Raw genomic sequence first — 27,243 nt, forward strand, 5'->3', positions numbered from 1 at the left:
TTTTTTTTTTTTTTTTTTTGCATTTTAAAGTGACAGCAGTGTGACATCAAATGAGTAAGTTAAACTGCCCTTTATCCTGTTTTCTTACTTTTGTACACTTTAGGCCCTCTGAAATTTGTACTGTAAGGTACAATAATATGTCACTGAAAATTATGCATCCAACTTTTAGTTTTTGTTTATTGCTTTCCAACAATATAAGTTCATATTGTGAAGAAATAAATCTCAAAATAAAAGACCACATTTTATACCCCAATAGCAATGTAAATGTAAAATAAAAATGAAAAAAGATCCACACATAGTAAGAACTTACAATCATCACAAAAATATTACATGTAGAAGACATGTGATATAGGAGGTCATTTGTGGACATCCTACTAGGAAAATTTTATAGCTAAATTTCCTCTTAAGAACTTATTTTCAATACTGCTTATGTTAAAATACAATCAATTATATGATGATTACTATGTTTCTATACTGATTCAAGATATTATAAGCATACCTAGATACATAATTCACAGAGCAATGGTTTAAAAACAAGTTATCAGCACTATGACTGCCAAATTTCTTTAATAAAAATATCATTAGTTGTCTAGTATAGTAAAAAAAATGTTATAGTGTTTATATGATAAAAGCTAGCTTCTTTTCCCTTCTCTGTTAATTCTTCTCTGTATTATACTACAAATTGTGTTATGATATTTGGGCACTCATTATATTTGGAATTCGTCTCCTTTGTGAACTAGAAATCAATTCATAGCTTGGTTTCATTTTCATTTCTGCTTTCATTTTCATTTTGTATATTTTTCTAAATTAAGTTAACACTTGCAAGATGCCATCTTTGGTTTAAACTTTTGGATAGTAATCAAGAGCTTTTGGATTGAACAGTTTTTAGAAGTTTTTGGTACATTTCTGACTTTAAAAATCTGGGATAAGAATCCATTTCCATATGCATATACACAATCTTTTGTGCCTCTTCAAAGCATGTTTGAGTGGGGTCTTGAATGCTTTTGATGATAGCTTCCCTTGTTGTACTGTCGATGTTAATCTGAAAAATGAAATTATAGGTTAAGCGCAAAAAAATGTGTATGCCTGCAAAGAATGCTTTAATTTACTACCCTCTTTTTCAGAGCAATATGATAGTGTGGGCGCAATTTTCATAGGTATCTAAAAACACTTTTAGGAAATGAAGTCTTTGCTCTTTGTAAATGTAAAAATCCACCATTAACATCTCAGGGATCTAAAGAAAGCTTGAAGTCCCAAACCAGGGAACTCCAGAAACCACTGTTTATGTGGGGCATGCCAGTGGTTTGTCAGTGGTAGTCTGCAAACATGAAAGTCTCTGAACTAGAGGGCTCTTTCTAAAGAAAATAGGAAATCGGTGGCTGATCCAAACTTTACTCTCGTTAATAGTCACAAATGTGGTGTTAGCCAACTGAGTCCTGAAATGGGAAGCAAGTGAGGAGAAGTGAAGAAACAGAGGGGAGAAGTGGTTACTTCAGAAAACTGAGAATTTCCAGAAGGGTTTGTGGAAATGTTTGAATAATAGCATAGGATTATACTGAGTGATGGCAAAATCGTATGTTACTCTCCATCATTGCATTTGGCATGACATGTAATTTTTGGTTGTCTCTCTGTCAGGCACCTCAGTGTTAGGCAGCATAGGTGACAGTAGTACCGGCAACATGGATGTCAGGTGAGATGGTTGGTTTATGCTACAGTGCCGTGGCACAGAGGACCAATGCCACCGGGGAAATGCTCATGCACATTTGAGGTACTTCGAGTTTATGCTGCCAGAGAACTCTTCCAATGGCCCCTCTGTTCTTTTTAACTTTGCTGGGAGTTAAGGTAGGTCAATGGGTGGAGAATCCTGGATCAAACAGCTCACCTTTGAGTCCTGATGTTACTGTTTAACTGTACCACACAAGGGAACACATTAAGTGAGCTAAGTCTGTCTAATTCTTAGGATTTGTGACCAGAAAATAAAATTAGTAATTCTTAATTTATACCATTTTTAGGAGACGTTGGGGCAAAGTATGCCTGGCATACAGTGATACCTGAGTTATTTGTGTCCTTCAAGGGATACCACACTGCCACGCCCACCATAGGGAATGCCCCACTGCCACACCCACCATAGGGGATACCCCACTGCCACGCCCACCATAGGGGATACCCCACTGCCACGCCCACCGTTACTACCTCTCGAGGAGACTGTGGTCGGATGTACATGTTGTAAAGCTTTTTGGCCCTAGAAATTCTTCCCCTCCGCGAAGCAATTTTCTTGTAGGTTTCACATGCCATCCAGAATTTGATGTTCTCATCACTGTGCTCTAATTTTAAATATGCTGTGTATACTATTGGGCCATCTGAAAGTAGAAAAATGTGATTGTTTTCATGGGTTAGCAGTCGTCATTTAAACAATAATTCATGCAGTTTAATAGAGAAGCCTGAAAAAGAGCTCCAAAGATGCAGAATGAGTGTATACTATAACTTTTATCAGACACACGCTCACGTCGCTGCACCTCTGAAGCGTGTTTAAAGGTGCCACTAGTTGCTGAAGTCACCCCTTTGATCTGAGTCACTCTGTGGAAAATATTTGTCAGTTTAGACGTTCCTATGGCAGAAAGGCCGGGAGATGTCACAGGAACCCACACAGATGACTTATGCTCCATAGGCAGACAGAACTGTCCTCATAAGGTTACATTTAAGACCTCACAGAAAAGTGATAGGTAAGAACTAGGTTAACAATCTGGAAAGTCAGGGTAGGGAGGAAACTATCCAAGCTATGTCTGAGTGATACTTTGATGAGCCAGAGCTGTTTCTCAGTGTCCAATCAGCAGAACAGGAGTATGAAGCACTGAACATCATATTCATAGTTTATGGTTCAAAGAAGAAATAAGGACCAAGTAAGGAATGGAATCCAAAGGGATGTTGGACATCCTCTCAGAACCTAACACAGAGCAATGTGTTGTGTTGAACCTAACTATCAGGCGACACTTGATGAAAAGATGGTTCTCTTCAGCTCTGGTTGTGAGCAGCCTCTGGGGTGAGCAAATGAGTAGAGGTCCATTTCGCAGGAGCTTGTGCTCGTAGATTAGACATGCTCTCATAAGTGCAGCTTGTTCCTCATCATTGCTGGGAACATCAAGCAGTCTCAAGGCTTGAGATGAATACTTTGAGAGTGACACGAACTCCTTTTGGTGACTGTAAAGTCTTTCAGCATATCTGAGACATTTAATTGCTAAATTATACAGTGACAAAATACCTTTCCAATAATGCTAATAGGATTTTGTTTAGTCAGACCGAATACAAGAACACTTACAGAATGACAGTGAAGATTTTTTTTTCTCTTGCAGACACTCAGTGTATCGCTTAATGTTTGCAAGCTGAGGTCAGTACCTGTCCACAAAATCACAAATTGTGCCAGAGTGCCAAAACTCTTAAGTATAGGATTTTACTAACAAAATTCTGATTGGTATCATTAACTGTCATGAGAAATAGTGATAATCAAATGGCATAGAAATGGTGAGTACAGTCATTTTTTTCCCTCATCTTCTTTATTAGGCCAGTTTCCTAGCACTAGAAAATCAAGCTATGTGCTCCCTTGATTATCACTAATTATATAGTCAGTGAAAGGAGAAGAAGGACAATATTTCATATTCAGGGAAAGTAACAGATAGAGTTACAGATAGAGATACCATTTACAAAACCGTCAGGCTTGGGGAAGGCTGGAAATTTGCCAGAAATATGCTCTGTAGGGGATACACAGACCTAGAGCACAGCTCATTGTCATGGGCAGTTGAGCCTGCAGTACAAGAGGTGGGAGAACAGATCAGATGAGGGCACAGTGCCCATAGGCATGTAGCTTTGGAAGTGACATAGTTAGACGTTACTACAAATTGGGAAACAAAACGAAACTTATATTTCAAAGAAGAAGTTTGTTTTCCTGCGGTCACAATTTTACAACAGTCCTTGCCTCACCATATGCATTGAAAATTGGGAGCAGAGAACACAGTTCTGGTTACATACTTTTAATTTACATCACTGGGCATACTGAAATTTAAAATTCTACTAGAATATCTATAATCTTTTATGGTAATTCTTCTGTTTTATTAAAAGTTGTGTTTTGTGGTTAAAGTTTTCCTGACTTTTCTATTCTCGTTATGTGTTAAAGACAACTGTGACGCTGCTGCATTATCTTCTGTTATTTGCACATTATTCTGAGGTATGTTTGTAACAGTCTTACATGAGAAAGCTTTAGTCAGTTCGCTGAATGCTCCTTTCAGTTTTGTCAGGAATTTTATGAAAGAAAAAAGTTCTTTACAAAACAAATGTGGTCATATTACTATGCCCAACCAATGCCTTCCCATGACTCAAATGATGAAGGCCGGAGCTTTTGACTGCAGTTGTCAGGCTCATTGGACACAGAGTTCTACCCTCCTCCCAGCTCTATTTATTCACTTCTAAATGTGGTGCCTGAGTGCTTAGATACACTTCTAAACACACTTCGTGGGTATGTGCTATATCATTCATTTATATTGTTTCTTTTCTGTGTCGTGGTTTATACCTCAACCCAAGGCTTGGCTTGTAGATCACAATGTCTGGGAAAAGTTGCATAAATATGTCTTGTTGGTTGACAAACAGACCTAATATTTAGAGACTCTATATTTCCAATAAATATATTATGGTCTGTCATGTTTGTTGATTTCCTCCCATTCAACTGAGAAGCTATGAGAATCAGGACTGCAGGTTATTAAGCACAGAATAAATGGTAAGTATCAGCTACCGGTGGATAAATGCTTTCTAAGCCAGGCTTCTGTATTCTTTATGCTTCTACATTTTAAAGAACTCTCTTATAAGTTAAAAACTGAGGCAGGTCTGATCATTCCCCCTGCATGAGGCACTGAAGACCTGAAGATTATAAAAGTATACTATTGCTTTTATTTTCTGACAGTGGGGGGAAAAGTGCTAGCTGAACAACCGTGTCTATAAAAGGCCATTTCTTTTTTCATCCTGCCGGGTGAAAAGGTGCATGAGAAATTGGAGAAGACAAAAAGTGCTAAATGGAAAGGGCTGAGGCAGAGTTGTACAGTAATATAAAGTGTGACAAAGGTAACCATAGCAACAGCAGTGGTTAGCAGACGTTAGATAAATGATAGTGTAGGAAGCTGCCAATCCCGAGTGGGAGGTAGGGAATCTCCCACAGATGAAGAGAGCTGAGACAATGCACAGAGGGAACAGGATCCACCGCCGGGAACTTCTCATACCTGCTCTGTGCCCCTGCAGCAGTGAAGATCCTCCACCAGCCCAATCGGCATCGCTGTGGAGAGGTTTCATTGCCTTGAGCAGCTTGTCAATCCTACACTGTTAAATTCATCATTTTTTTAAAAAAGATTGTCTCCCTGTAATTATGATAATTTAGAAGGAGGAGTATAAAGTAAATTCAAGTATAATTTTTGACCCAGAGTAAAGGATTAATGCTAGTTCTTATTCAGAACCCCTGCCTTTCCAGAATATCAGTGCTGGGCAGCTGAGCAGGACACGGGACAGCCCACAGCTGTGCTTTCTGAGTTAAAATGATCACTGCGATCATTTTAAATGGTCACTCAACAATGTGCAGTTGTCAACTGCTGTTTCTCTGCTATCATAGCCCTAGAATTTACCAGAAGAGTTGTTTTGACTCCTTTTGCACTGGCTGAATTTCTTCCAGGTTCTCTCCTGCCTTTGCTTTCTTTGGTGCTTTACATTTCTGTTTATTTTTACCATGTTAGCCCCTTTCCTCTCTGTCATGTCTTCCTCTCTGTTAGCTGCCATCAGCAGATGATCATGTTACTGGGTTTCGCAAAATGATCAAAACAATTATTGACACCACACTCCTTCCTGCTACTGACCACATGTTTCCTTCCCATCTTCGTTTTATGAGTGTGTGTGTGTGTGTGTGTGTGTGCGCACGCATGCGCGCAAGCACATGGGTATGTTTTACAAGTCTGACACTGCTTCAGTAGGCTAGGCTGGGTTGCCCTCAGGCTCCAGCGGTCGACCTGTTTCTGTCTTCTCTGAACTGAGATTATAAATATGCTCAACTATGCCCAGGCATTTTTCTTTTTTGAAAACGCAGGCCCTGGAGACTGAACTCAGGTCCTCATACTTGCAAGTTGAGCATTTCACTGACTGACGTATTTCTGTAAATCCTACTTTCTCTTTTTCTTTAAAGTTTATTTTTATTTTTAACTGACATATAGTGACAGTACATAGTATGCTGTATATATGTGATATTTTAGCCTATGTGTCCTGTATATAATTATTAGATTAGGATAATTGACATATTTGTCAGTTCAGACATGCATTTTCTCCTACCTATTCTTAAATGTTAAATTACTTGTCTTCAAACATAGTCATCTTAGTGTTGCATTAGCAGCTATTCTCATAAAATTATACCTTTGGGTCCATTTTTTTTTCCTTTTCTCTGTTCTTCCTTGTCTCACATATTGTTCAGGAGTTGGAGACCAAGTTGTATTCTCTACTGCTTTGAGAATACATTTTAGATTCCTCAAATAAATGAGAACATGTAGTATGTCTGCATGGGTTTGATTAAGTTCAAATGTGTGTGTAGGATGTGTGTGAGTGCTGGCTCAAGCATGCCAGGTGGAAGTCAGAGCAAAATCTAAGATATCAGTCCTTACTTTCCAACTTGTTTGAGGCAGGATCTCTGGCACCACAGTTTTGCAGGATCCTTCTGTCTCCACCTTCCATCTTTCTGTAGGGATGCTGGAGCTGTGAGTGTGTGCCACTGTATCTGGCTTTATTGGGTACTGGTAATCTGAACTCCAGACTTTATAATCCACTGAGACATCCTCCTAGCTGTCTGTTTTTTTACACAATCATCTCCAGATGTATCCATGTCCTTGTAGACAACAATATTTCATTCTTTTTATGGTTAAACAGTATTTCATTAAGAATATGCACACACATGTATCAGTCACATTTTCACTTTAATTTTTTTTTTTTTTTTTTTTACCAATTTAAACAGCTTGGCACTGATGTTCATTCCATATCTTGTTGATGAAGAAGAGTGTTCTGAAAAATTCAAGTACTGATGTTTTCCCTACATTCACACTTCAACTTCTTTGGCTCTGTAGAATGTAGTGAGATGGCTGGATTATATGGTAGTTTTATTCATTTTTGTGTTTTGAAACTCCATACATGCTTGACTTAATCAATATTAGCTCCAACACTGTACAAGCAGTCTTCGATCGTCACAGCCTTGCCAGAAATATTATTGGATTTAATTTTTTTTTATTAAATACAATTTATTAACTTTGTGTCTAAGCCTTAGCCCCCTCTCTTATCCCCTCCCAATTCCAGCCTCCCTCCCTCTTCTCCTCCCATGCCACTCCTCAAGTCCACTGATAGAGGAGGTCCTCCTCCCCTTCCCTCTGACCCTAGCCTATCAGGTCTCATCTGGACTGGCTGCATTGTCTTCCTCTGTGGACTGGTAAGGCTGCTCTTTCCTCAGGGGGAGGTGATCAAAGAGCCAGCCACTGAGTTCATGTCAGAGAGAGGCCCTGTTCCCCTTACTGGGGAACCCACTTGGACACTGAGCTGCATGGGCTACATCTGTGCAGGGGTTCTAGGTTATCTCCACACATGATCCTTGTTTGGAGTATCAGTCTCAGAAAAGACCCCTTTGCCCAGATTTCTTGGTTCTGTTGCTCTCCTTGTGGAGCCCTGTTCCCTCCACTTTCTGTCTCCCTTGTCTCCCTCTTCTTTCATAAGATTCCCTGCACTCTGCCCAAAGGTTGGCTATGATTCTTAGCATCTGCTTTGATACACTGTAGGGTAGAGTCTTTCAGAGGCCCTCTGTGGTAGGTTCCTGTCTTGTTCCCTGTTTTCTCTGTCTTCTGTTGCCCATCCCTTTTGTATTTCTGCGTGAGGATTGATCATCTTACCCAGGGTCCTCCTTCTTGCCTAGCTTCTTTAGGTGTACAGATTTTGGTATGTTTATCCTATATTATATATCTAATATCCACTTATAAGTGAGTATATACCATGTGTGTCTTTTTGCTTCACTCAGGATACCTCACTTAGGATGATCTTTTCTAATTCCCACCATTTGCCTACAATTTTCATGATTTCCTTGTTTTTAATTGGTGAGTGGTATTCCATTGTGTAGATTTACCACAATTTCTGTATCCATTCCTCAGTTGAATGAGGAATGAATAACATCTGGGATGTTTCCAGATTCTGGCTATTATGAATAAAGCTGCTATGAACATGGTTGAGCAAATGTCCTTGTTGTGTACTTGAGCCTCTTTTGGATATATGCCTAAGAGTGGTATAGCTGGGTCTTGAAGAAGCACAATTCCTAATTGTCTGAGAAAGCAGCAGATTGATTTCCAAAGTGCTTGTACAAGTTTGCATTCCCACCAGCAATGGAGGAGGGTTCCCCTTTCTCAACAACCTCTCCAGCACTTGAGGGTTTTTGTTTGTTTGTTTGTTTGTTTGTTTGTTTTGCCGCTTGAGGTATTTTTTTATTAAATTTTTATTTTTTTACATTAATTACATTTTATTTTCTTTGCATCCCAGGTGTAGCCCCTCTCTCATTCCCTCCCAATCCCACCCACCCTCCCTCATCACCTCCTTGCCCCTCTCCAAGTCCACTGATAGGGGAGATACACCTCCCCTTCTATCCGATCCTAGCTTAACATCACTTGAGTTTTTGATCTTGTCCATTCTGATGAGTGTTAGGTGAAACCTCAGGGTTGTTTTGATATGCATCTCCCTGGATAATAAGGAGATTGAGTATTTCTTTAAGTGTTTCTCTGCCATTCGATATTCCATTACTGAGAATTCTGTTTAGTTCTGTATCCCATTTTTTCTTTTTTATTAGATTTTTATTTGTTTATATTAATTACAGTTTATTCACTTTGTATCCTAGCTGTAGCCCTCACCCTCATTCTCTCCCAGTCCCATGGATTACTTGGTTTGTTGGTGTTTTACTTAAGTTCTTTATATTTTGGATATTAATCCTCTATTTTCTTGGGGGATATAGGAATATTTAATCTATTTACCTGATCTTGATTTAATTTAAGTAAATGGAGTCTCTCAAGAAAATTATCCATTTCCTTTAGATTTTCAATTTTTTTTGTCAGAACTTTTTATTCATTGTATTTTTGATAATGGTTATTGTTGTTAAGGTATATAATAGTAGCCTATTGTAGTTTGATTTGCAGTTTCTTCATACTTAGTGGTGGTAAGCCTTTTTTTCATATCATTACTAACCATTTGTATATTCTCTTTTGGGAGATGTACATAGAAATCATTTATCCACTCTAAATCGGATTGTGGTTGTTATTATTATTTTACTGTTGAATTGCTTTAATTTCTTGTAAATCTTGGAAATCAATTCCTCTTTAAATAAATACTTCATAGGTCCTCCCCTATCAGTGGACTTGGAAAGGGGCAGGGAGGAGACCAGGGAGGTAGGGTGGGGTTGGGGAGGGAATGAGGGAGTGGGATACAGCTGGGACACAGAGTTAACAAAATGTAACTAATAAGAAAAATAAAATTAAAATAAAAAAGAAAAAAATTTATGTAACTTACTTTATATATTCTACCTTGCTTCCACCATGCCACTGTAAATGCTTCTGTTAGGTGTCAAGAGTATCTATGTTATCATATCTAATGGGCCCTGCTATAAACTGATTTCTCTCCAAGTCGTCAATACAGTCGTTCATGGCAGTTTTCTTGAAAGAGCTGTTTTGCTTGGCTTCCATGGTAATACACTATTTTTCTTCCACATTAATTTACCTGATGCTTCTTTGTATCTACTCATTTTTGTTCCTGAACTCTGAAATATACCAAGCACCATCTCTGTCTTTTTTCTTTATCTCGACTCTTCTAATAATCTTTGGACCCATAGTTTTCATTAGCATACAGATGCTAATTATTTCCAAGCTTGTCTTTTCTCCTGAGTTCTGTTCCTAGCTGGCTTATTGCAATATCCTTTTAACTAGTTTCCCTTCAGAAGAGATCTGGGGAGATGTTTTAAAAATATGTTGATTTTGGTTAGTGTTCAAAGTAAGGTCATTTACATGGCCACATGAGACCGTATGTATCTGACTTTAAAATTTCTTTCAGTTATTTGCAGACACCAATCTCACATTTTTTAACCTTTTGTACATATTTTCTTGCTGCTTCACTTTATATCCAAAGACCTCAACATAGATGTCTGCTTCTTATAACTTATTGCTTTACTCAAATCTATGCCTTCTGACAGTTTTGTTCCCTGTCAACAATTCTCAGTTGTATTACTGTAGTCTTGCACCTTCTTTCCATATCAATTGATTTTATTTTTTTATCAAAACACTTAACACTTCATGAAATTATCTATTCATTAGTTTGCTTGGTCCTTGTCTCCTCTGTCTTAGTGGAGTATGTGGGCTGAGTGTATATATACCTTATTTATCTCATCTCCATCCTCATGTTGTCCCCCAGACACATGGTAGAATTATTTTAATCATCCAAGTGCTCTTTTTATTTGTATAAAAAATTTATCTGTGAGTTACTTCTATTGTTATCTTCTCAAAATTAGTTTGCTCTTAGAGGTAGAAGGTAGGTTCCTCTTGCTGATGACATCATGCATTACAAACACAGGACCTCCCTGAGGACTTGCTCTCATGGAACAAGAAGGCCCCATTCAAGCTTTCAACAGAGGTAAGCATCCAACTGTCCTACCCAGCTATGACAACTCAAAGACTACCAGCACAGCATGATAAGTCCAGGGTGCACTAGTGGCACACACGCCTTGGCAATAACCGACAGCTTTCTAATCAGACGTAAGATCTATGCAACAAGAGGGAAATCATGCCTGGTACTTGAAACCCAGCCAATTCCCCGGGGCTGATGAAGTCATAGATCTGGGAGGAAAGAGAACCCTACAACTGCTACTTTGTTAAACCAGCATAATCTCTGTCTACATTCTAAACATTTGTGCTTATACCCACAGATAATTGTAGTCCTCAGCCCTCATCAAAGAAACTTCCCTTTGCAATAGACCAATACCACTGTAGAAACCACAACCAACCAAAATGCAGAGTTTTAGAGCCCAGTCCCTGTGAATAAAATACAATACAGCACAATTGTCACACTTAAGGCCCAGATATAATTTCAGAACAGGGGACAGAGAGATTGTAAGATCTAGAGGAACAGTGAGTTAGCAGTGATTTTGTGTCTCCAAGGAATGTCAGAAGCTACATCCCTAAAGGACCACCAACTTGACTGCCTATATATGAACTGAACAAGGGCAACAACTGACAGTGAGTGGGGGAAAGCTCATGAAGCCGCAACTGTTGACAAAGAACTACAGGCAACAAAGAATGCTGAGAGCTGGAGAAATAGCCTTCCTCAGGGAATAGCACACAGATTTGTTATCCAATACCAAACGGTCAGCCTTGAAAACACACAAGTACCATTGTACAAATTGAAGTTTGTATTTATATATTTAGGAATGTGTGTGTGTGCGTGTGTGTGTGTGTGTGTGTGTGTGCGTGCGCGTATGTGTGTGTGTAACAATTCTAAAAGACACCATGAATTTGAAGGAAATAAAGGTTGAGTATATGGTTTGGAGGAAGACGAAGGGAAAATGATGTAACTCTATTATAATCTCAAAAAAATAAAAAAATAATTAACGAAGCATCTATCACTAAAATGATAAAAAGAAAATTGGTTAATGTATGTGATGTATTTATCTGTTTTCTGGCATTATAGATTCTGATTCTGTATCTTTTCTGCTTTCACTAATCTTATTTAGTGTTTAGTTACCAGAGACATCCACAGAACTACTTTTTCCATATCCATGTTGTTGAAGCCTGATGCCTCGATTGCAATTTTGTTTACAGTGGCAAGGTATGGGTTCCTGTCATTTGAGGGAAAATCTTAGATAAGTCTCAGTATTTTGTTGGATATATTAGTTTTTTTTTTCCATGACACATATTTATTCTTGTCCCTTCTGAAAAATATGTTTTAAAAATTTAGATATTTGAAAAGGTAAAGAATTTTCAGTCACCTGTAGATTTTTAAAATTTATAGAGCATTTTCCACTTCATTCACTGTGGATGATTTAACTGACACTGAATTTCACATCAAACACCAAGAAATCAACACACTGCATTTTTTCATTTAAAAGATACTCTTTATATATACAGGCTTTACCACTTGCATAATATCCATATTTAAATTACTACCATTCATTCCTTTATGCAGCCTTAGCATTATTTTTAATCAAATGTATTATTTTTTTAAAAACTATATTTTTCCTTTGGAATTCCATTCATATTACTTCTAAAAGTTGGTTTAATAACTATTTTCTATCTCTCACAGTCTACCATAAATGGTGATCCTTTCCTTCTTTCTTAAAGGACTTTCAGGTTTTGAAAAAAAAAAAAACAACTTTTTTTTCTGCGGAATTTTATATGTATGATAGGTCTATGTGGTTTTCTCTGGGCATGCTGCCTGATAACTAAGAGAAGCTTAATATGTACTCATTATTTGAGAACATAAACAAAAAATAAAAACAACAACAAAAAATCTTTGTCTGCCATCAATATCTCATTGAATAACACCTAGAGTGTATTTAGGTTACAAACATTCTTAATTTTGAATTAACAACTGGCTTTGCCATAGCTCTGTTCTTAGCCTTATTTCTTCTTCTTTTTCTTTTTCTTCTTCCTTCTTCTCCTCATCCTCCTCATCCTCCTTGTCCTTCTCTTCCTCCTCCTATGTCTCCTCCTCCTACTTCTCCCCCTCTCCTTCCTCCTCCTCCTACTTTTTCTTCTCTTTATCTTCCTCCCTTCTCCTTCTTCCTCACCTTCTTTGTTTTTCATTTTTTAAAACTGTAGAACGATATCACTCTTCACCCCATCTGGCCCTTCCCAGCTGACCTTCCTTGAACTCCTCCCATGTTTCCTTTCTTTGATTATTATTATATGCATATATATGTATGTGTGCAAATATATGTACTGCTGAGTCCATTTTTGTGGCTTGTGTGTATAGGATTTCAGGGATGATCACTCTTCATTGGACAAACCAATAAGGGGCTCATCCCTGCAAGAGACTGACTTTTCTTCTTCCATCATTTATTAGTGGTCTGTGGTTCTTTGTCTATGCATGGGACCCTACAACATTTCCTCCTTTCATGTTAATGATAAGGACATTGTTTTGACTTTGGCAAGAAATGCATTAAGGTGCAATAAGTGGCGCTTAAATCATGGTGGCAACCAAAACCCATTTTATCAGACTTCAGGCCCAGTCAACAGGAAGGAAATCATGGTACTAGGTACAGAAACCTAGTTACTGTCCAGGAATAGGGAGGCCCTGAACCTTAGAAAACAATCTACTGCCACTAATTTGCTAGGTCAGCATAATTATTTCCCACATTCTAAATATTATCTTTGTACCCACAGAAAAGTGTCACTACCCCCCCCCCCATTAAAGAATCCTTTCTTTACAGCAAATGACAGAAAACCCAACTGGACACAACACAGGTATTGACAGGCTGTAGGTAGCACAGCCCCAGTGTATACATCTGCATCCCAGCTCCTACACCCAGGGCTCAGGGACCACTGCGGAAGAGGGCTCAGAAAGATTGTAAGCGCCAGAACAGCAGATGTCTGCTTGGAAACAGTCACTCCTAGAAATGGCTGCATAAACTTTGCCCTTTCAAATTTCCACTTTGAATAAAGTCTTTGAATTTAATGGCATTATGTTGAATATAGCTATTACTTTATAGTTTTCCAACAAATATTTTTTATTAATTTCTCGAGTCTCAGAATAGCACATTTCATTTCTATGTGGATTTCTGATCCATATAGTCTTGAGGCTGTGTTTTAATATCATTAACAAGTGAAATTTGCATATCTTAGCCTACTAGATACATTTTATTTGTGTCTTTGCTTAGTGTAAACACAATCTTATTCTCTAGACCATATAGTTTCTATATGTTTTCTTCTTAGTTTTTCTAGTTGACTGGAAAATCATCCTATTTGTAGGATGATTTTTTTAGTCACTTTTAAATTATCATATTGTAGAATTGTAAAATGAATTTCATACTAACTTGACTTCATGATTCCACGGGCTTTACTAAGAGCTGTGAGATGCCTTCCTGCCTTCACCTTTTCTGTAGTCTTTGCTTATTCTCATGACACTGTACATCTAATTACTGAGTCTCACTAAGCAAGTGCTCACTTGATACCCACGTGAGATAATTATCTCTATCCATTCTACTCATCTTTGTCAGGTCTTCAGCACTGGCACATAAATTTACATAATATAGCTTGGTATATTGATCTTTTCTTATAAGCCTACCAGGTACAAATGACGCTTTTAGTCTTTCAGTGGAATGTGAAATTAATAAGCAATTTCTATTTTTCAAAGAGTTTCACAATGAGTTTGGGAAAAAAACAACTCATTATCTAAGTTACAATTAAAAGAGGAATAAATGAACTGACAAAATTGAACGGGAAGAACATTTCTAAATAATTTTGTAGAAAAGGAGGAACCTGAGTTTTAATTTTCAAGGTATGGAGGATTGGGTGAGAAAAATGGACTTGGGCAAAAACCTGTAAGAGGGCAGAATCATGATGTACAGGTAAGGGATGGAGCATTGGCCATGACAATGGAAGGTGTGTCTTATAAACAACACATCTAGAGACAATTTTTAGAAAACTGTTGAGTTAGGGTATCATGGATCCTTAACACTAAGACAGAAAAAGATGAGCTGTGTACCTTATAAATGCCATTTTTTTTTCATGCTCAGGACATATCATGTACTGAAACATGTCTTGTATGTTTAACCAGTACAATAGTGTTGAATAAAGAGATGATATTATCCCCATGTTACAGAAGAGATATCTGTAACTCTGGGAGTGAGATTAACCTGGCAATGATGTAAACATGGGTTAGGGCTGATATTAAAACTGTTTGGAGAAGAATCAATACAGCTGACCTAACAGGCAAGTCTCTCTTCTTCTATTTAAGTGCCCTAAAATTTAACCCAAGGATACAGTGTTTAACTCATGATCATGCTGACGAGTTACATCAGAGAACTATGAATAGTACTTGATAAGTTAAAGGCATAGTTCAAACCACCTTGTAAATGAAAGAAAGAAATTATGCCATGTGCATCGTTGGTGGAGTGGCTTACAACTGAAGATAGGTGCTTAGTTGGTGCTCCAGATCTGGAGATACACAACACTACCAGAGGAGCCTGAGAGTCCAAGTTAGAGGGCGAAGGAATTCTAAGAGAAAGAGCCAAGAGCTAAGGGCTTATGTTTCCCGTCATTGCCCTGTGAGTCAGAAATAACAGATGCACTAGAGAATGTTCTTGAGGCTGTGAGGGCAGGTAGTGTCCTAGGAACAGAGAGGCCCCCAGGACTGACAGGCTGTACTGTTTAGAACAACCTTGCACCCCTGCTAACTAATTGAAACATCGTAGTAGCACAGTTGACTGCTGTGCTCAGTCAGGAGAGCTGAGCAAAGCATTATTCCCAGACATCTTCACACAGGGATATCTCTACTGAAGATATAAGCCTGTAGACAAACATTAACAAACATTTGATGGGATGAAAGAAACTAAGTTCAGTAGAATTTTGAGCACCTTCTTTTTTTTTCTTTTTTCTTTTATTTCAATTTTGTTGTGTTTTATTATTTCTTAAGTTTAAGTTTTATTATTTTATTTATTATTTATTTATTTATTACAATTTATTCACTTTGTATTCCAGCTGTAGCACCCTCCTTTATCGCTTCCCAGTCCACCCTCTCTCCCTCTTTTCCTCCCATGCCCCTCACCTAGTCCACTGATAGTGAAGGTCCTCCAACCCTTCTATCTGTGGCCTATCAGGTTTCATCATGACTGGCTGCATTGTCTTTCTCTGTGGCCTGGGAAGGCTGCTCTCCCACTCAGGGGGAGGTGATCAAAGAGTCAGCCGCTGAGTTCATGTCAGAGACAGCTCCTGCTCATCTACCAATTTTCTGTTTCAAACCTAACAGACAGTTCTCCCGAGTGCCTTTGATCTTCCATATTAACTATATCTTGCTTCTAAACTTATGTGTTCACTCACATTGCTATGGCCTTTCATTTGTACCTTTGAGTTCTGATGCTTGTGCCATTATGCACAGAACCACTGGAGTCAGACTGAAGAACTCCATGGAGATTCAGAACGAGGCTCAGATTGGTTCTTACTTTTGAAAGCACTTAGAACAGCAACTTTTTAATAGTTTCCAAGCACTAACTTTAGTAACCTATGGAAGGCAGTATATTTCAGTATGTGTTACTATTTCAGCATATTCCCATGGGTCTTGTACACATACTTGTGAAGAATAAATACCCACAGTGACTAATCTTGTTTTAATTAACACCAAAGGAAATAACAGTGGTTGGCATGACAAGCTATTTTCAAGTTTTCCTTTTTTAGCTCTGTCAGTTGCCATTTAGAAGGTGGCAAGCAGAGCCACGCTTGTCATCTGGCACTCCACCCCTTCCTCAGGAGAACGAAACAGGCCGCTTAGTCAAAGATGACATAAGCATCATACTCACATTTTGTAGCCATCAGACTTTCCAAGGATTGGGCCCATTCTAAAACTTCCTCCAAAGTAAGGCTTTGAAAAGAAACAAAAGCGCTGATTGGGATAGATTATTACCAAAGTTTTGCTGAACTAAATGAATCTATGTCATCTTGAGAATAATAGCAAAATATGATTACACTGCTAATCATTCTTTAATCCTTTATGTTTTGCTTTTCACTGAGTTTTTAAACTATAAAAAAATGAGAGGTGCGTACTTAAAAATGGAAAAGAAATATTTACTATAGAAAAATGGTTATATCATCTCATTTTTTTGTTTTCTTTTAGAATTGTGATAGATTTAGCCTTTGAAATATATATATTTGTGTTTTCTTTAACCAAAGATTATGGTTTGCATACATAGTTTCTGTTTATATACTCTCCTTATACACATTTTATATGTAAATAGTATGGTCTTACTCCTTAACTTGTAAATGAATCATTTATAGAACATCTTGGTGACTGTAATATTCTACAAGGCACCTTCTGGAGCTTATTTAGTTGCTCTAAACGTATCTGCGTATTTCTCATTTTTTACCATTTAAGCTACGTGAAGTCAAGTTTGCGTGACTGTATAGCTGTGGTAAATTTTTAGATTAGTAGAAACAGATAAAAGGCAGGCGCATTGAAAGTTCCAGACACAGGGTCCCACATTGCCGCCATACAACTGTCTAGTGTTTTCTGTCACTGTCACCCATGCGCCCACTTACCTAACGAACACAGAGTTTATCTACGAAGCTTATGTGCACATTTCCATGTGATATCTTGTTTATTATTTTTTCAGTTTTTATATGATATGTGTGTATTTACAGATCGAATTTTGAAGGTTTTTAACTTTAATGACGGTAGAATATGTCAAATTACATTTGACCCAACAGAATGAACAAAGCCATACTTGTAAGTGGTTTGTGAAAGATGCTGGCTTGAAGCCTTCATTCTGTTTGTGATGGTGAGCATCCTGAGATGACCGGTAAGTGATCCTACTTTCTTATACATGAATAGTTTTATTTCCCTGGATCAAAGTTGCTAATATGTTCATCACCCATTCAGTTTCTGCTTCACATGTGTCTTCCCACCTCTAGCACTAGGTATAATGTAAGAAAACTGAAAACGCAAGCAAGGGCTATTCCATGCTGCCCCGGTAGGGTCAGCCCGAATGTTAGTTCATCAGTGATGACCATCAGCATTAACTGGTTATGAAGATAAGAAAAGGTTAATGTTAAATATAACCCAGACCAACCACGCAGCACTGTTATTCCTGTGACAACTCTGTTGGTCTTGCCAGATCCATGCAGACTTACACATCAGCTCTCAAAGACATTTTCATAAAATTTTTTTCTGACTCATTTTCTTTTTCTCCCTCTAGAAGTTCAGAAGAATAAGCTAAAATACCATTTTCAGTCTATTGAAGTGGGAAGTGTGAGGCAGGTTTCTTGCATACTTGTTTCTCACCAATTCCCTTGTGGAGAAAAGGCTAAGAGGGGAGACAACGTTACTGTATTGGGAAATTGTTGCTAAGAGAATATCTCTGCCTGTATGATTTATGAGACATGCTGACCATGGGTTGGAGGAAATTTTTATTTGGATTTCATTTTTTGTGCTGGCCCATGATGAAGATGATATCCTCGAATTATTTAAATATTATTTTAAGCACCTTTGCCCCCAGATCAGCCTAGGTTTTCTGATCTGAGTTCTCCAGTTTTGTTTCTCTTCTTTTTTTCTGGTCAGGAAGACATTGAAAAGTAATCAGACATGTGGACATTGTGAAACTCGTGGCATTGTTGCTTAGAGTCTGATGGTTGGAGGATCCAGTGTCCATGCTAGATTTAACACATCTCCACATTTTAGCTTTTATTATTATGTCTATATCTGACAAATTTATTATGAATGCAAAGCCTCTTATTAAATGAACTCATGTGGAGGGTCTGCAAAGCAGACATGAAAAAAATTATTCAAGTTTTGATAATGATAGAGCATAGAAAGTTTGTTCTGATCTATCTATTCTATCTTTCTCTATGGGTATGCCTGCATGGTTCACAAATCTTCAACTGGTCACTAGAATACTGAGTTTGGGGTTTGACCGCCCACCACTACAGCAACCTTTCTTCACCCAGCATTAGTGTATGACCTTGTGAGACCTTCTCTACCTTAGTGGGAGGTCAGAGAGGTCAAGAGTTCTGACATACAAGAATGGGTTCAGAAGCCTTCACTTGGCCTAGGTTTAGAATATGTGGTTAACCTAACAGGGGTTTTCAATCTGTGAATCCTTTGTGATAAATCTAGTCATTTTGGTGTCTTTCCAGGCACACTTTACATTTTACTTTATTTGCAGATATCATTTTAAAAGGCTGAATCTTTATAATAAAACATATTATTAGAAGACAAGAAACAGGACAGGAGCCTTCCACAGAGAACCTCTGAAAGACTCTATCCACCAGAATATTAGAGGAGATACTGAGACTCATAGCCAAACTTTGGGCAGAGGGCTGGAATCCTTGTGGAAGAAGAAGGAGATAGAAAGACATGGAGGGGACAGGCACTCCACAAGGAGAACAACAGAACCAAAATACCTGGGTCCAGGGGGCCCTGCATAGACTGATACTCCAACAAAGGACCATGCATGGAGAGGACCTAGACCCCCTGTTCAAAGGAAGCCCATTGGCTGCTCAGTTTCCAAGTGGGTTCTCTAGTAAGGGGCACAGGGCTGTCTCTGACATGAACTCAGTGGCAGGCTCTTTGTTTACCTCCCAATGGGAGTTGCAGCCTTGCCAGGCCACAGAGGAAGATGATGCAGCCAGCCTTGAGGAGACCTGATAAGCTAGGGTCAGATAGAAGGAGAGGAGGACCTCCTTTGTCAGGGGACTAGGGAAAGGGCATAAGGGGAGAAGAGGGAGGGAGGGTAGTACTGGGAGGAGACAAGGGAAGGGGCTGCAGAGGAATAAAAAGTGAATAAATTGTAATAAATAAATAAATAAAATAAATTTTAAAAAACTCCCTTAATATAAACATGACTTTTTTTTTGAAGGATGTTTATAAAAGACTCTCTAAAACATTAAAGTAGCCACGTATTCAGGTATATACCACAAATAATGGAAATGAACTTTAGTTTGACACATGATTGCTCCTCTGGCGAAGTTTCTCATGTGTAAATGAAAATTTTACTTTCTCACAAAATCTATTTAGAGCATAAGTTAAATAAACATGTACCTATTTATCACATGACTAAAAATTCTTTAAAATGGCCATAATGTTTAAAAGCTACTTACTTTGAAGGAAGCCTCTTTGATTCAGTTCTGCATAGCTTACAAATCCAACAGATATGTCTGCTCATTTTTCTAAAAAATAAAAAAAGAAGTATAAGATATGCAATCAGTCATATAAAGTGACTGCCTGATAGCATCAATTTTCAAAGAACATAAGAAATCAGAAATCACAAAAAGATAAATTCTTAAAGTTAGCAGAAGTCACTGTAGGTCATGAAGGAAGAAGGAATAAAAATGACTCATCTCATACATATTTCATAAGAATATAGGTGATTAGATCCTCCAGTGACTTTAGAATTCCTCTTACCCACCTATTCATTAACAGCAGGGTTTTTTAAATACAGAGCTCTGAGAGATGTATTTTAATTAGAACCCACTGGCAATGAATTTACCAAGTCTAAGTCTTCCTTTTTGGGACAATTCTTATTTTTAGAACACTTCCTAAATATATGAAGGAAAACTTGCCTCTTTGTAATCAGTCAAATAAAATAGCATAAACAGCCAAATAAAAACTTGTTAAGAATAAATTCTGAAAAGAGTACAGTAGTTTTTACATAAGTTTTGGCATTTTGGACATTGTAACTTGAAATTCTGAAACAGTCGAATCTGTGTAGGCAAAGTGTGTATATAGCAACACATGTCATGATAGATTTTTTTTATCTCAGGACTTTGAGAAAACAGCTAAAAACATGCTAGGGATAATTGAATCCATGTTTTATATAAAATCTGGAAATAGTTTGGCAGCTATACATCGGTAGTTATATGAAGTGAATTTCTGAGGGTCAGTAGTGAAATTTTACGATCCTATTGACTCATTCAAAGACAGAAAGCATCTGTCTTTTGAGCTTCTATCCTCTGCCAACCCCTCAGTGCCAGTGAGAGATCTACAGAGACCTCATTTCCCCTCTTTCTGTCCTGACAGGCACGCTGTGAAAAAACATGTTGTAGGATTTTGTTAGAGGGGCTGTGTACACCTGCAGGAGGAGAACTGAGTCAGACCTGAGAATAGTCAGTGAAGCCATCCCAGCAGTGTTGGGCTGTGCTGGGAAGTTTTGAGTGAAAGAAGGACTGCTTAGGAAGTAGTGGTCAGTTGAAGAAAAGACAAGAATTGGGTTGTCTAAGGTGGAAAGAAGAGAAACCTGGAGAGAAAAGCCTAGAGAGTTAAGATTGGCACAACAATCGTCTTTGGATGTGTCTTTTGAGGGAAATGATGGAAGCAAGTTTAGCTGAGTGATTTGGCTTGAAGGAAAAGATGGATATTTTCACAAAAACTTAAGAGAAGCCAAAAGCACAATGCGGGAGAGAGTGTGAACTGAAAAGACAGCCTAAGATGGCTGAAAAATACACACACATCTCAAAAAGCCGGTGAAAGAGGAGCCCACTAGACAAAAATCAGAACAATACTGTATCATAGACAACAAAGAACATGCTTATTATTGAAGAACCCATAATTCATGGTTGAGTTTCAGAAAGAGATATCCATTGTACATTTACATTTAGAGATCATTAAAAAAAATCAAAATATGGTCTTATAAGAGACTTGTACAATTTTAAACAATAAGGATTTGGAAGTGAAAAAATTTAAAAATGAATGAGTAATTATGTTGGTGTCCCTAGACAGTAAGAGAGCAAAGGATTTGAAGATGCCACCAGATCTGTTAACAAGAATATCATTAATGAGCACAGTAGGGCAGAGTGGGCAGCGACAAGGTACAGAAAGTAATAAAATGGAATCCTAATTCCTCCCTTCCCCATCTTTTATGAAAGCTGTCGAAGAATGATACAACAGAAATCCAGAGGCAGAACTCTCCCTCTTGACTGTTCTAGCTTGCATGTTGGTAGTGTGTGTCAGGGAAGACTTCAGTGTGACAGTATGAATTTGGTAAAAGTTATCCATGGATAGATATGAGAAAAGTGGTGAATGTAATACAGCAAGCATTGTGCAAGTCAATAGATGTACATAGGGGGACAAGTGGGAGGGAGGAAGGTTAACTGATTAATAGAGCCTCCTTTGATTGTAAATATAATAACATAAGTGGAAAGGGAAGTTTATTATGGGGCTATGTATGTGTGCAGCTAGATTCTAGATGATCTTACATGCAGGAATAAATCATTGCATTCCACATTGTGGATAATAGTAATTTACTGAAGTTTTAAAATCAAATCTCAAAGTGGTGAAAACAGAAGTCTTTTTTTTTTTTTTTAAGAAAGAGAAATCTGACTGAAGGTGATTAATAATGAAATGCGTGCGTCTGAGAAAACCATGGCATTGGTTGTCTATTTATAATGACAACTATAATTGGGCCCTGAGCTCTATTAGTGAAATGAAGTTTCCATACCCAACATATCTTGCTTAATCTTGAACGTCCTCACTGTCCATGTAACTACTCATCCTTGTCTCCTACAAGGACTTGGTATTTCTTCTTGAGCAATTGATTTTGTTTCAATGTCTTTTCACTTCATCCACTAGAGCCAGGTGTACACATATTTATATAATCTCTGTAACTCTAATATATGTCTTCTATAAATTATAATATTCTTAATAGATATAATGGACTCAGACAAAACCACAACAGTCCGTACGCAGCACTCACTGAGGTCAGATGTAGAGTGAAGGTACTTTGTGGGTGCACTAGAGCTCAGGGCTTTTCCAGAGCTTCTGAGAACAGCCAGGCTATTCAAATAGCTCGGGGTTCTGAAACTAGAATAACACATGCTTGAGTTGAGGCTTTTATTAGCTGTGTGACCATGGGCACATTAATTTACCTCTCAGATTATCTATTTCCTTTTCTCTGAAACGGAACAATGAAGATTAGAAAAATAGATGCATGCAAAAAGTTTCTGTTCCAGTTTTTCTGACCTTCAGCTTGCTGTACTGTGTCACTCAGGAAGTATTTTCCAGCCCTTTGTAGGAAGGAAGGACACATGCGATCAGACTGTATTCTTTCTTTCCTTTTAAATTTCAACTCAAATGACCACTTTTCCTTATTAATGCTGCTCATTCTTCTACATGTGAATATACTCTCTCTTTGATCACTATCCCCTGGGAGGAGTGCAGCTGTACCAGGCCACAGAGGAAGACAATGCAGCCAGTCCTGATGAGAGCTGATAGACTAGGGTCAGATGGAAAAGGAGGAGGACCTCCCGTATCAGTGGACTGGGGGAGGGGCATGGGAGCAGAAGAAAGAAAGAGGGTGGGATTGGGAGGGGATGATGGAGGGGACTACAGCTGTGATACAAAGTGAATAAACTGTAATAAAGAAACTAAAAAAAGAAAATCCTGTTTTTTTTTTCTCATTTTTAAAAATTGCTACCTCATTTTGTTTACTGTTTTAGAGATTAGCCTAAAGATTGAGTTAGGTGGGTTAGATATAGGTATTTTGAATTTCCAGGAATGTATGTCATACTGAAGGACAGAAGTCCCAAGATAGAATTTGCCTGGCCAGAAGTTTGAGTGCCAGAGTGGAAAGGCGAGAAAGAACAGTTCCCCTATATTGTCCTCTTGGAGATAATTTTGCGGGTGGTCTTTTCTATAGACATGCACGATTAAAAGGGAAACAGGAGACTGAGATTCATGTGGGCACACTTGCAGAACCCTGAGAAGCTATTTTTTTGAAGCTCTTTATTCCATGTATGGTACTAATTTTTCTAATCCCAGCAAAGCTCTGTCTAGATAAACAGTATCCTTGTTCTCAGTTAGAGGACTGAAACAGAACAAGGTTCTGCCCAAGCTGTTCATTCCTTGGGCAACACTCTTAAGAGACTGATATTTAACTATAAATATACATACATTAGGTACATATACGTGCTATATAAAGTTCTAACTTATCTACTCCTATTATAAGTAATTTCAAATATTATTTGATAAATATTTGTAAACAGTTGTTTTTATATTGTTTAGTATTCCAAGTCACACTCAAAGGCTTATTAAATTACAGAATATAAAAAGAATATAATGATTTAAATTGCAAAAAAAAAATCTTTGGACATATTATACATAGAGTGCCTAGAGCTCTTGTTCTATAATGTCCTCTGGCTTTCCAGTCCCTGAGACTTGATGCATGTTGTCCTAACATTGCAGGTCCATTTCCAGGTTTGCCCCGGACCTTCAGCCCTCTCTTGCCCAAGTACAGGATAACCATACTAAAATCCACAGACCTAAAGAAGCTGAATAACAAGGAAGACTCTAAGGAGGATGCTTAATTCTCATTCCGAAGGACAAATAGAATGGACACCAGAAGTAGTTTCAGAGGAACAGGAAGGGAACCTTAGATGTCCTCAGAAAGACTCCATCCAGCACGGGATGGGAGCAGATGCTGAGACTAAGAGCTAAACTTTGGGTAGAGCACAGGGAGTCTTACAGAAGAGTGATGGCGGGGGGTGGGGTGGAGGGAATAGAAGGACCAGGAAGAGACAGGAGCTCCACAAAGAGACCAACAAAGCCAACAAATCTTGGCCAGATAGGGGGTGACTGCAGAGACTGATGCATCAATCAAGAGCCTAGACTGCCTGCCTAAAGACAGCTCAGTCCTCACGTGGGTTCGCTACTAAGGGTAGCAGAGTTTATCTCTGACATGGACTTAGTTGCCCCCCTCTTTGATCACTTCCCCCTGGTGGGGTGGCCTTGCCAAGCTCCAGAGGAAGAAGATCATGGCAGTCCTGATGAAACTCGATAAGCTGGGGTCAAATAGTAGGGGAGGAGGACCTCCCTTATCAGTCGACTAGGGGAGGGGGAAAGGGGAGAAAAGGGAGGGTAAAACTGGGAAGACATGAGGGAGGGGGCTACAGTTGGGATATAAAGTGAATAAATTGTAAAAAAAAATAAACAAAGAATTCTAGAACTGAATGTCCATACACATGCCCATGTGGCTTCATATGATTGTCATTGGATTCATGATCTCATGCACCACAACTTTCCTGGGATGAAGGACGACACTTTTATACCTCAAAATGTTCTCTAGATAGAAGCAAAGTCTTTAAGTCACAAATATTTAATTTTAAAGAAAAAGGTCAGATTGACTAATTGAGTTTATTCTCTCTTCCAGCTAAAATGCTGGTAAGATCAGAGGTAAAGCACACACAAGACTTAAACATGAAAAAAACAAAAAGATTAAAGAAGAAAGGAAAAACAATAAAATATTTCAAAGTAGTTTTGGAAGATAGGAAGCAGATGGAGGGTAAAGTTAAAATTCGCAAACCTCTAAGATGAGAAGAACAAACACAGACTTTGGAATTTCATTTGACCAAATGAAGAACATAAAATTCACAGTCTGAGGACAAAGAATTTCTAAAATAAGTATTTCCTAAATGCTTCTAATTTAAAAATAAAGAGAAAAGCTGCAACTCTACATCCTACAATCTTTTGTCATTAAATCTTCATCTTTAGTCTCCACCAATATAAGAAGTGACAGGGTTGAATGTGATCAAATTTGCACTTGGGGAACTGTAAGAAATGTAGTGAGTATTTAAAAAAATAAGGAATTCTAATTTTTAAAACAAGTGAAATAAGGATTTAATTAATGTACACCATTAGTAAACTTAAATTCGTTTTATTGGCTAAATCTAGCTAAGCCCATCTTTAGTTAAATTGCACTTCTCAAATTAGAGTACAAGAAAAGAATAAAAGTTAACCTCAAATATTCCTTAGAACTTCAACTCCATTTTGGTAAAAAAGCTCCCAGTTTAGAACAATCTAAATCGATGTGCTGGAGGACCGGTTTATATTGTGGATAAACTCACCAAGCTTCAAATTAGTGACAGTCCTGTTTTATTCATGCTGGTGTAATGACACAGAAACATTCCATTAACCTAAGAAAAAAGTAATGATAAAAATGAGAGGAAGCAGAAAGAGTAGTGTGAAAATACAGTATTTCACAAGGATTTTTTTTATAGGCATTTGCCATTGTTTTCATCCAATAACTTCTGCTCTATGGATTGTGGCTTTCCCCAATTGTGCCTTTCTAGAATTTTGTTAATTTCGTAGACTATTATTAAAAAATATATAAATGAACTTTATCTGTTCTTCCATTGATTTTATTTAATTGTCATATGATTATTTTAGTTATGTATTGTTTCTTATCCTTTTTATATAATCTGCTGATAAAATTAATGTGTACTTTTAAAACTCTTTTTTTTTTTTCTGAGCTGAGGACTAAACCCAGGGCCTCCCACTTGCTAGGCAAGCACTCTACCACTGAACTGAATCCCCAACTCCACCTTTATAACTTTTTAAGCAGAGTAGAGTTAGGATAAATTTTATACTTCATAATTTTTTTCCAATATTTTCTTCTTATAACTATTTTTAAAAGAGCACATCTTATTAATAGACCAATAATAAATATACTTCTAATAGTATGAGTTGCTTACAAACTATGACATAGATTCATTTATCCTTCTGCCTTTAAATTAACTCTTAAAGTAAAATAAAAATAAATAAATTTAAAAATTAACCCTTTTAAAAACATATTTAAAATTTTGTAGTCCTGACATGTTATCAATAAATTCTTTCTGTGTATGTACAAACAAACAAACAAACATGAACTCCCCCATCCCAATCTCTTTTATTTTAGCAGGTTCAACACAGTTTAGAAAAACCCAAACACTTAACATTTTGAATACTTCTTGTTCCTCTTTTGCAATGGTACCAACATTCCTGCCCTTAACCAAAAGTAATTTTGTGAAGTTGTACTTAGGTGCAGCATGAGGAATGGGAGACCTTACAAAAACCCACACTACAATGAACAGAAATAATAAACTGATAGAAACAACAACTTAGAGATCAATGTTTTTTAGTTCTAAATTTTCTGATTTTATATCTGTCATACACACACGCCCATAAAAATCACATGAAAGGAACATATTCTAAAACTGCAAAATACCTTTGGTTGCCCTATTTAATTTTTATAGGAAGCCATTCTTAGTTTTAGGCACAGAAAATCTAAGCCAGGAAAAAAAATATGTATCTACAATCTTGTTTATTTCTTGGAAAATTATTTTACATGCACTACTACTGCCCTGCTACCGAAGTCAGTACCCACCAGGAATTCACATCAAGACAATGATCATCTATTTACCAACGCTTTTACTGAATCTCATACTCACAAATACATCCCGTGGAGCAGTCTACCAAGCTACATTTTATTTTCTCCTTGTTATGATCCTTTTGAGATCAGGTTCTGAAATTGCACGAGACACCAAGTACTTTATTTTTCCTGGCATAAAAAGACTCTACCGTCTGTATAATTACCTTCTATGGCACTCCGGTCTCTGTGCTATGAAATTCTAGTTTTACAGACACGTATCTATGCAAAGAGAGGTTTTTTGAATATGGAAAGTGGTGCTGTGGGATTGCAATGCCTTGCTGATA

The 27,243-nt window shown here is 37.7% G+C and overlaps 1 protein-coding gene across 2 annotated transcripts; it reads right to left on the minus strand.

Moving 5' to 3' along the window:
* Positions 1-563: 563 nt before the first annotated feature.
* Rgs13 (regulator of G protein signaling 13) lies at positions 564-27,243 on the minus strand. 2 transcript variants are annotated; one of them, XM_021647472.2, is made up of 6 exons: positions 27,124-27,243; positions 25,617-25,685; positions 19,881-19,949; positions 16,589-16,650; positions 2,194-2,360; positions 564-1,042 (listed from the first exon to the last, which is right to left on the minus strand). In XM_021647472.2, the coding sequence occupies exons 3-6, from the start codon at positions 19,943-19,945 to the stop codon at positions 860-862; spliced, it is 477 nt and encodes a 158-aa protein (XP_021503147.1). In that variant the 5' UTR covers positions 19,946-19,949; positions 25,617-25,685; positions 27,124-27,243; the 3' UTR covers positions 564-859. The 2 variants fall into 2 exon arrangements, with proteins under 2 accessions (XP_021503147.1, XP_060221029.1); XM_060365046.1 differs by lacking the exon at positions 27,124-27,243 and adding an exon at positions 26,979-27,114.

This window comes from Meriones unguiculatus, chromosome 11 (assembly GCF_030254825.1).
Source record: "Meriones unguiculatus strain TT.TT164.6M chromosome 11, Bangor_MerUng_6.1, whole genome shotgun sequence".
In the NCBI taxonomy this organism is placed as follows: Eukaryota; Metazoa; Chordata; class Mammalia; order Rodentia; family Muridae; genus Meriones; species Meriones unguiculatus.